This window comes from Azolla caroliniana, unplaced genomic scaffold (genome assembly GCF_043228905.1).
Source record: "Azolla caroliniana isolate FFs.n. ecotype wild unplaced genomic scaffold, voAzoCaro1.0.p SCAF_15, whole genome shotgun sequence".
Taxonomy (NCBI): Eukaryota; Viridiplantae; Streptophyta; class Polypodiopsida; order Salviniales; family Salviniaceae; genus Azolla; species Azolla caroliniana.
The window spans coordinates 9,489,013-9,500,505 of NW_028230450.1; the positions used below are offsets into that span (position 1 = coordinate 9,489,013).

The 11,493-nt window shown below is 39.0% G+C and overlaps 2 protein-coding genes across 3 annotated transcripts; one reads left to right on the plus strand and one right to left on the minus strand.

Moving 5' to 3' along the window:
* Positions 1–287: 287 nt before the first annotated feature.
* LOC147854545 (putative pentatricopeptide repeat-containing protein At3g01580) lies at positions 288–2,839 on the plus strand. The gene has a single exon (XM_087331661.1). The coding sequence runs from the start codon at positions 321–323 to the stop codon at positions 1,920–1,922; it is 1,602 nt and encodes a 533-aa protein (XP_087187787.1). The 5' UTR covers positions 288–320; the 3' UTR covers positions 1,923–2,839.
* A 6,494-nt stretch (positions 2,840–9,333) lies between these two features.
* On the minus strand, positions 9,334–10,653 carry LOC147854546 (glycine-rich RNA-binding protein 2, mitochondrial-like). 2 transcript variants are annotated; one of them, XM_087330878.1, is made up of 4 exons: positions 10,490–10,653; positions 10,179–10,247; positions 9,918–10,024; positions 9,334–9,800 (listed from the first exon to the last, which is right to left on the minus strand). In XM_087330878.1, the coding sequence occupies exons 1-4, from the start codon at positions 10,602–10,604 to the stop codon at positions 9,720–9,722; spliced, it is 372 nt and encodes a 123-aa protein (XP_087187004.1). In that variant the 5' UTR covers positions 10,605–10,653; the 3' UTR covers positions 9,334–9,719. The 2 variants fall into 2 exon arrangements, with proteins under 2 accessions (XP_087187004.1, XP_087187005.1); XM_087330879.1 differs by having other exon boundaries at positions 9,334–9,837.
* Positions 10,654–11,493: the final 840 nt, after the last annotated feature.

The window sequence follows — 11,493 nt, forward strand, 5'->3', positions numbered from 1 at the left end:
AGCACCGCGTGCTTGGCATTCGAAGATCATGCAGATTTCGAATGACGAACTCGGACAACTCCTTGTACATCCGAAACAAGTCGAACAACCCGATTAATTAAATATCCCTTTTACATTCTGGACTCTAACCGGCCCTTCTTGCCTTGCCAGCCAACAAGATGGATCATCATCGTGATTCAGTCTCATATTCCCAACACTTGCCTCTCCAATACATACATTCACCATGTGCAGTGTGCTGCAGTAGTTGTGTCCTCTTTGTTTGTGTGATGATGTGAGGCAGAAGAAGAAGAAGCAGAAGATGGGTGAGGGGGACTGTGTAGATGGCAAAGAAGCTTTTTGTGGAGGATGTGGTGTCCAGTTTGCAGGCCTGCAAGAGAGAGCGGAATCTAGGAACTGCACGGGCTGTCCAGAAGCTGATTCGTGAGAATGGGCTGGAAAGCGATCGGGCCATCGGGAATCACCTCGTCCCTGCATTCATTGAATGTGGGAGCCTGCTGGAGGCCCAGAATGCCTTTGACAAGCTTGTGTATCCCAACGTCTGCTCCTGGACCTACCTCATCCAGGGTTATGTTCATGCCGGCCACTTCCACCATGCTCTCCACTTGTTCTGGCAGATGATGCAGCAGCACATACACTTCTTACATCCTAATCGCTTTACCATCCTGGCTGTGCTCAAGGCCTGCACTAAGTTGAAGTGCCTCGTAAGGGGCCGCCAAGTCCATTCTGAGGTTGTTTACCATGGATTAGAAGATGATGATTTCATCGGAAATAGCCTGGTGGACATGTATGCAAAATACGGGTCCTTGGGAGAAGCTCACAAAGTGCTTGATCGTCTGCCTGTGAGAGATGTGATTTCGTGGACTGCATTGATTGCTGGGTATGCCGAGCATGGGCTTCCCAAGGACGCATTGCGATGTTTGGAATGGATGAAAGCCGGGGGTGTGGAACCAAATGCCATCACATACTTGTACTCCTTGAAAGCTTGTGCAGCTTTGAGGGCCATAGACAGAGGACGCGAGATACATGCTGAATTGGTCAAAGACGGGTTTGAATGTGACGAATTATCAGGGAGCACGCTCATGGACTTGTATGCAAAATGTGGTTTGACGGAAGAGGCTCATGAAGTGTTGCTGGAACTGCCAGTTCAGAATGCTGTGCTGTGGACAACATTGATTGCAGGGTATGCCGAGCAGGGGTTGGGTGAGGATGCACTGGCATGCCTAGAGCAAATGCAGCTCTCTGGTGTGACGCCAGATGAGGTGACATTTATTTGTAGCTTGAAAGCGTGTGGAACCCTAGGATTAGTGGACAAGGGACAAGAACTGCATGCTGAGATGATCAAAGAGGAGCATGAGAGGAACCCTTTGATTGGAAGCACAGTAGTTGATATGTATGGCAAGTGTGGTCTGCTTTTGGAAATGAGAGAAATTTTTGAAGAGCTGGCACTGCGAGATGTAGTAACATGGACAGCTCTGATAGCAGGCTATGCATCTCAAGGAAAGAGTGAACTTGTCTTTTACCACTTTGAGCAGATGTGCAAGGAGGGCATTGAACCAAATGAAACGACTTTTTTGGTTCTTTTCACTACATGCAATCATGCAGGCCTGGTGTGGAAAGGTGTAGAGTTATATGAAAGCATGATTAGAGAGCATGCAATGGCTCCCACGATCAAGCATCTGAACTGTATGGTTGACCTTGTGGGTCGAGCAGGGCAGCTGGATGAGGCTTCAGGAATGCTTCAACAGATGCCGATTCAACCGAATGTCGTAACATGGGAAACAATTCTGGGTTCATGTCGGAAGTGGGGCAATGTTGCACTTGCTAGGCATGCCTTTGAGAGTGCAGTGAGATTGGATGAACAGCACCATGGTGTGCTGGTATTGATGTCCAATATATATGCTAATGATGACTATGATCATTAAAGTTGAGGAAGTAAATAGTCAAAAGATATCAATCATCCATACATCCTATGTGTATAGTAGTTGTACCAACCTTATTTGTACAGCACTCTCTTCCCCTGATTTCGAGCACATGTGGAAGGAAGGCATTGAACCAAATGATACAACTTTTTTGGTTCGTTCTGCTACATGGTCTAGGTGGAAAGATGTAGTCGCATGGTATCATGATTAGAGAATGTCTGATGGCTCCATGATCAAGATTCAGATCAAATGTCATTACATGGGTTCATGTCAGAGGTGGGGCACGCATTTGAGAGTGCAGTGAAGTTGGATGAACAGAACCATGGCATACCTGGTATTGATGGCCAATATATATGCTGATTATGACTAATGATCATTTAAGTTGATGAAGTAAAATGGCAAAAAGATACTATGTGTATAACGGTTGTGACGAGTGAATTTGTATGTCACACTCTTTTTCTGATCTGTACGTCGTTTTCCTCCCCTGAGACTTTACCATGCGTTTGTGGAAAGTCTGCAAATGTCACATGGAGCACAAAATTCATGCTGCACAAAGTAGAATGGGCAATGGTCCTATAGACATTTCACAACTACAACAACGTTTGCAGATTTTTCAACCAAACAAACATTTTTCGAAATGCCCTAGGTCACGCCCTTATGGAAAATCTTTTCATTAGATTTAGCATTAATAAGTGCCAAAATGATATACTTGTCTGTAAGAAGGTATGCAACTAAAACTTAAGAGGCCGATGAAGATTGAAAAGATGGCATGAAGCTAGAAGATATATTTACAGTATGGAGAAGGGCATCACACTATGGTTATGGACAAAGAACTTCCAATAAAATTTGCAAGGTTATGTCGGAATAAAAAAAGTAAGATGGACCATAGATGAGGGATTCTTCACCACAACTCTTCCAATTATACTACTTTTAGAATGATCCCTCCTTCCTCTTTGTATACGGTCGGTGAGAATGGGAAATTGAGGTACAGCGTAAGGTCTAGGGTCCTGGGTGACCTGGGTTGTTGAAGTACCTATTTATCAAGGTGATGATTTATATATTTATTCCACACATTTTTTAGGGCACGAAAGATGATAAACCTGCATTCCAAGATCTTTCCCTGCACAGCGGTAAATTTTATTCATTTTCTAAATGAAACTTGTGTACTTAAGTCATTGAAATTAATTGATGATCCAAAATAAAAAAAGGAATTGCAATTACTTTGATTTGTTGACTAAACAAATGAAAACATTTGAAACTTATTAATATAAATAAAATGACAAAGTTTTACACCAATAGCACAAAATGAGAGGAAACACTACATTCAATGGAAGTGGAAAACATAAATAGTAATTACTAACAACTAATGACACTAAATTTCCCTACCGGGAAACCCCCCTTGAGGATCATAACTTCCTTAAATAGAGTTTTATTGGAAGCCCAAACGTTCGTGAGATGAAACATTTGTGCTTCCAAGATTTATTTTAATAATCTATTCTTTTATTTTATGTAATTGTAACGGTCGTAACACTCTCCCGCTAGTCGAGAGAGTTTCGACCTCGAAACTATTGCATAGAGGTTTCTAAGTTTGGGGCCCTGGTTGTCGTAGTGGCTCAAGTAGCCATTCAAACCCTGCTTGTAGCAACACTTCTTCAATTACCTATGACACTTCAAATAGGCAGTTTCCCTCTCCACTTGATGAAATAATGTCTTCTCCCTCTATGGACCCGTGTCTTCAAAAGTGCTTTAGGTTGACATCTACTAGTTGGCTCATGACCCCATGTTTCATTTGGGTGGAAACATTTTAGCAAGCTAACATGAAAAACATCATGCAACTTGGATGCCTCCGGGAGTTGTAATTTGTAGGATACGTTGTTGAGTTGTTTGACCACCTTGTACAGTCTGTAGAACCTATGATTAAACTTGGGCGTGAGGCCCTGAGATAACGACCAACGAGTGAACTACCACAAAAGAAGTCCTTTTAACTTTAGAACATACTTTCTCATCCCAACTTGCGAATAAAAATGAAGGCATTCCACATATTCCAATTAAACCATAGCCCGATACATCAAGAACTCAAAAATAATTTAAAAATGAGGCATTGGCTCATTGTTCTCCATATGTGCAAAAACCCAACTGAAGGAAGATAGAATTACTTTAGTTAGAGACATCCACACTAAACTGATACAACTCCAAACCACCCTTGCCATCGGGCATTAAATAAATCGATGCCTACTATGTTCCAATTCCACCGAACAAAAGAAGCGTGATCCTTTAATAATGTTTCTTTTTTTTAATGCATCACCCAATGGTAAAGCTCCAACCATAACTCTCCAAATAAATACCTTGGCTCGTAGCATCAATCGAGAACACCAACCTGTAATGGGCTTATGAAAACCCCATATCTTTATAACCCTTTTGTGTAACCACATATGTTTGTCAATCAACTTGCCATAGTCAATCTCTTATTTCCAACAAACCTCCAATCAATCTCTTCATATCGCCCATCTAAATTAGGAATTGGCTCATAGGAAGATAGTTTTTGTTGCAACTCATCCCAATATAAAGGTATAACCTTTTGGAATACGAAATTTTGATCTTATTGTTCGAAAAGCCACACCAACATAGCATCCTTAGTTGTTATAAAACCCAATCTAGCAATCCGATTAAATTGAAGGTTAAGAATTTGTTTGCCTTCCCACCTCAACAACCTTGATGTCGCCAAAACCTCCATTTGTAATGAATTGGCACATCCCCTTTCTTGTGGAGGATGGCATTCCACAAAATCCAACATACTTTCCCAAGATGTCAACAAATGATTAACTATCATAAGACCTTGCACATTTGACATCCCTGTCAGAATTATTACATTCCACCAATTCACTTCAACCTTCATGTTTCCAAGCTTAAATCTATTCTTCTCTATAAAGTATGCCACCATTTCTGTCCAAGGTTGTACACCTTCAAACATAAATCGAATGAAAGTAAATCGACGAGCCACCATATGCTCATATAAATTCAATATTGATGCCCCACCAAGACGCTTCGGAGTACAAACATGATCCCATGCCAACACGACAAGGCACTTTTCCCTTTTCTTTTCCATAACAACATTCGCATTGAATGTGACAACATTTCAAAAGCTTTCTTTGACCATGGGAGCAAAGGAAGATAATAAGATACCACAGAGACCATAATCGATTGGACCACCTTAAGTCATACATGAAAAAGCCAAAATTGAGACCTCCAATACATAAATTTATCCTCCAACCTTTTGGATACCCACTCAATAAGTTTCACATGAGAAACTTCCACCCCAATTCGATATCCAAGGTGACAACAAATCATACCACGATGTACTATCCTTCTTGACCACCCCAACCCTAACACATCTTGTTATGTACATGAAATGAGGACAGATTTATGCATATTAATTCTCAATCCTAAAGCATTTGAAAACACATCTCGTCTTATTAATATTTTCTTCATTAGGTGCCAAAAACATAATATGGTCATCTGCGAGAGCTTCAACAATACATGGATTCCCTGATGACAACCTTAGTCTAAGCAATTCATCCTCCATAGCCATATTGTGTAACTTAACAAGAATAGGATGTGTCACAATAGTGAATAGTAAAGGACTTACTGGGCATCCGTGTCTAACTAACCTCCAAATAGAAATTGGTTGTGTTAATCCTCCATTAAACATCACATGTGAAACCGAACCCTCCCCTAACATGTATATCAATTGAGACATACGGTCACTAAAACCCATATGAGACATCAACTGATTTATAAATGACCAATCCACATTATCATAGGCTTTCTCGATATCCAATTGTAGCAACACTAATTCTTGTTTAAATTCCTTTGCATAGTCAATTGTCATTTGAACGTTAAAAATATTATGTAAAATGTCTCTTTTTGCTAAGAACCCATATTGAGCATTATGAATAATAGAAGGTAAAACCTTATGCAACCTATTGGCCATCACTTTTGCAGAAATCTTGTACATTCCCCCCCATCAATGAAATAGGCCTCCATTGAGCAAAGGAAGATGGAGATGGCACCTTCGGCAAAAGCTTTATCAAACCAATCTTCAAAGAATGAGGCATTTCTCCTAATGTCCACACCTTCTAAAATAAAACTATAAAAGGCCCCTTTAACCTAATTACATATTTCTTAAAGAGTTCATGACATGTCAATCCATCCCACCCAAGACCCTTATCATTAGCAAGATGTGACATGACATGTTCCGCCTCATCCTCTGAAATATTCGCATCTAATGATTGTGCCACATCATGCGATACATGATTTTTCTCTCTATTAAAAAATACACCTCTATCACTTTTAACATTATCATCAATACACACATGTACATCCAACAATTGTGTGTAATATTCTATGCGTTTCTTCACAATTTCTTGAGGATCGGAACACATGATACCATTTTCCTCTAACCTTACCACATTATGTTTTGCATGTGATTCATGAAGGTCTTGAAAATTTTTATGTGATTGACAATTAACATCCTCCACTTCTTGTCTTAGACGATGTAGTCTAACATGTTGATAATTTGTTGTCGTAAGATCATGCATCACAAAAATTAATACCTCTTGATATCCCGTTAACTCTACATCCGTTGGCCAATAAGTTAACAATGAGTTGCATTTATCAAGCAAATTAACTAGGAGACTTAATTTCTTTCTCCTTTTAAAAGCATGGTGAATTCCATAATACCTAGTTAATCTCTGACCATTTGCAACAAATACTTCCCATGCTTCATACCCATTAAATTGAACATGATAGGCAAATGCATCAATCAATTCACACATATAGGCATGGAAGACCCCATGATCCAAAACTGATGAATTAAAAATCGACGACGGTTTTCCTAAAAACTCATGAAAAGCTCTAATTGAGTGGTGAGTGAATTCAAAATTTAATAGGAAATGATCTGATATAATTGACCCATAAGATACTGAAATATCCAAAATGTCTGGTAAAAATCCTTCGGTATGCATTACATACATTTGATCCAAGCTACTCCAAGTATCCTTATATTGAGCCGATTGAAAGGTATAACCAGGTTCCATCTCCCATCCATTTCCATACATCCCTTAACATGACTTCAGTCTCAAAATCTCCCCATTCTTGAGCCTCTAGTCCATCCACAATAGAGTGGATAGATGTTGATTGATCTGTCTCACAACAAATATTAAAATCTCCCATCAATAAACCCGGTCTACCATTATCAAGCACTGAGTTTACAAATCTCCATAACAACTTTCGTTCTTGTGAAACATCGATGCGTACACACCAACTATAGTAACCAAAGAACTTGCCCTTCAGAACATATCTCTACTGTGATAAATCTTCCAAATTAATCTGAAACAATTACTTTTGGGTGAAATTTATTTCTTATGAACATGACAATCCTAGAATAATCCCCATGAACATTGCCAGCATAACATAATTATAACCCTTAGCATAACTAATTAATCCAACATTACGATGATCTTTATTCTCTATTGCACATAAAACATCTCATTGCTCACTTAACACAATCCTCCAAGCCTCATGCATTCTAAATCTAGGACACAATCCCCTCACATTCCATGTGGTGATCTTCATACTTTATTTTTTCCTTTTATTCGAGAATTCTCCTTCTCCTTCACTGCTAATGTTTCTGCCATATCTTGAAATAAATCCCCTACGATTGCATACAAAATTACTATGGGAATACAAAACTCCAGACCCTAGTGGCTCCTCATGTGAATGAGGCACTGATTTCCGTTTATTCCAAGGAACATATAATTTACCTTTATTATCAAAAGATAATTTCTTTGGATAGTCCTCTTGACAAGCCCATGGTTTATTCCGCATGCGATTTGTTTGTTGAATCAATGTGACCTTCTCCATAGATACATTATGCCCAACATTCTTATTAAACTTCTTCATCTTTCCAAAAACTATTGACCATTGCCCTTCATCCTCTAGAGTCTTTATATCCTTGTCCCTCACAATCTCAAAAATACAACAAATAAAATACGATTTTAAAGGAAACGAACATCGTGGCAAGACGATACATCAAAAATAGTGTTTGTCCTTCTCCAACATCTCTCTCTCTTAGCTTACCCCATTGGTAAGTTGTTACCCTACAAGCCACTATGTCTTGGGTTTGAAACCCAATTTCACTCACCTCTCTATTATTATATACTTCATACATATCTCTTAGTTCACGAGATGCCATTGTGGAATGTAGGGGTTGAACCCATGACCTCCTGGTCTCCAAACATTTGTGAGATGAAACGTTTGTGCTTCCAAGATTTATTTTAATAATGTATTCTTTTATTTTATGTAATTGTAATGATCATAACAAAAAGAGAATTGCAAATGCTTTGATTTGTGTAGCACATGTTTTTTCATCAATTTGGACGTTGTTTGGATCAATTTCTGATAGCTTAAGATTTTTCTTTTTATGACCTTGGTTGAGTCAAGTATACAAAACAAGCTGATGGCACCCACTAACACATGGTGAATTGTAATAATAAGAATGCTAGCAAGATTACACAACTCATTGACTTCGTTTCAATATGAATATCAAGCTGTCACCCATTGTCACAGGGTGAATATCAAGATGATGTCACCCACTGACACAGGGTGAATCGTTATTATGAGAATGATAGGACAATTACATATACAAGGATACAAGTTCATACATTATATACAAGGACACAAGTTCATAGATTATTGAGTTCATATCAATATGAATAACAAGCTGTCCCAATTACAGTATTAAGATTCCTGCATGAACCATTTATGTCTAGAAAACTCAGTTGAGGTAGATCAAGTCTAATACCTATATCATGTGATGATGGAGAAGAAGATATACATAAAAAAAAAACAATTGCTGCTTTAAGTACCAAAGAACATTAGCGTGGCATTGCCAAGGCTTATCTCATGATGACTAAAATGTAATATGATAGAGAGAACTACTGGACTTTTGCAACAATAGTATTATATCAACTGAGTGCAGAGTGATGAATTACTGGACTTGAACAGCATAAACTGTGTACAAGGTAAGCAATAACAATGCTGGAGAACATACTCAGGATCAAAAAGTTTTTAATGCTGCTTTCATTTATGCCTCGTTCAGACACATCTACTGAGATTTGAATTATCTCTTTACATTTATTTTTGGTAGTGAGATGCATAATCGTTTACCAACAGCATGATGAGTAGATCTAACATGTTGACAAATATATTGTATCAAAATAGATCATGATTCAACCAACTCATCACAAAAACGTTCTTCCAAAGTCATCCCCTTAGATTAGAGGTTCTGATATGAGATTTTGAAGAAATACCAAAAGATACAACGAAAAAAGATCATCTGCAAGGTCAGCTAAAATTGTATAAAGAACCAAATTTTGTGTAAACAAGAAGGCAAACAATACATGTTATGTTCTGCACTCTTGTAACTTCAATCGCTTGAGAATACATCATTAAGCAACTGTCTCTAGAGATTGTTATCCTCCACTCTAAATTGCTATAAATCAACCACCCCCAACCACCAACAAAACAAGAGACGCCATATGCTACATTTATATTCACACAAAGATATGCAGTTACAACAACGATAAGACAGATTATCTGAAACTATTTGAAACGGCAACTTAAATCCTCAAAACGCCAACAAAACTCCCAAAGTAACAATATGGTCTGACCAAAATTTCAGGATCTATTCTTGCATAATCCTTGTTTAAATTGGAAGGGTCTTCAATAAACCTCATTGGATTAGAGTATCGCAACTGTCAACAACTGCTCCACCATAGCTTCATCCACCATAGCTTCCATATCCACTTGGTCTATTGTCAACTGCAAAATTGACCCGTAGAATTTTCCCATTTAAATCCTGCTCAACAAACAGGGGAGAGGTATTACATAAGGTTGGAGGATATTCATTGCATCAGTCTGTACACGAGGAAATATTACCCTGCCATCCATGACTTTGATGGCGGCGTCAGCATCCTTGTTGGACGCGAAACTCACAAAACCAAAGCCTTTGGATCTCCCTGTCTCACGATCCATAATGATCCTAGCTGCTTAGTTCCGCATGATTACGGCAACAACATCAGCAAACCATGCACATTCCATGTCTCCATCTAAAAAACTCATTTCTAAAAGAAACATACTACCAACGTGCCATTACCAAACGCCAAACATTGTCATCCGTGGGGAGAATAAGACACATACCATCAATGACTTGTCCAAACGAGGCAAATGCATCTTTCAATAGCTCCTCGTCTACTTGGCCTGACAGACCTGCAATCAAGCCATGGATAGACGGGCAGAAACAGAGCAGTATTAAGGCAATCGGGTGCTAATTGAAGACGATAGTAAACTTCTTAAACTCTCGGGGATTTACACAGACAACCAATATGAAGAAGAGAGAAAGCGAGAAAGCAGATATCTTTACATCTAGGCTATAAGTATATGCATCCATTGACAAAGGAATCGATTGATTGTGTATATAGCATACAACTAGTTAGGGTAATGAGAATGACCTCCAACAAAAACTCTGCAGGATTGTCCAGCAGCAGCAGAATTAAGCGAGCGAGAGAGGAGGCCACGTGTGTTGGAGGGGAGGAGGCAAAAGAGGAGAGAGCGAGGAGATGCCATGATCGATCGATCGATTCACCTGCGACAGTGTCGACCGACTGAGTGAGTGAGTCCTCCTTCTTATATATATATATATATATATATATTAGGGTAAAATTTGTATTTCTGTATTTGCCTGCCCCTACCGGTGGCTACCTCCTCCTCTCTACTCTATTCACATACACACACACACACACACACACACACACAAAGAAGAAGAAAACAAAGCTATGCATAATTTATGTATTGAAACGTATTTTAAGAGGGCCAAGACGCATATAAGACCAACAACATTCTTCACAATCACGTAATCGATGTTTAAGAATATCGCACCACATGCATCGAGGTCGAAATGGTTCCCTTGACCTCGAAGTCTGACCATTCTCAAGCTTTGCCACTTTAATTGTTAGATCTTTCATACTTTGAACTAAATCATCAAGCAGAACATAGATATCAACGTTTAATGGAAAGCTTGAATACAGTATGCGATAGAGACAGAGAGGGTAGAAGAACAGTAAACTCAATTTCAAAATTACGAAAAGACTCTATACATACAACTATGCTTTACAACACTATTTATACAAGTTCTTAAAGGACTGACTAAAGTATTGACAAGTACTTTAATGCTCGTATAGAGCATCAGACACTGACTACCAAAAAATATGCCTACGTACTAGGCAAGAGTCGTAGGCTTCTAACAGCCTATAGGTTTCAATCGAATCCATATTATGATTTGGATCCTGGTTCCGGATACTGATCCAGACATTGATCATGTTCTTCGTTCCGGACTCCGATCCGGTTCTGGCTTATTCTGCCGATCCGTATTTGGTTGAGCTTGTCCGCTCAACAGTAAACTATGTGGAAGTTGACACACAGTCGGCTTAGCCGAACAAACAAACCACAGTATTGG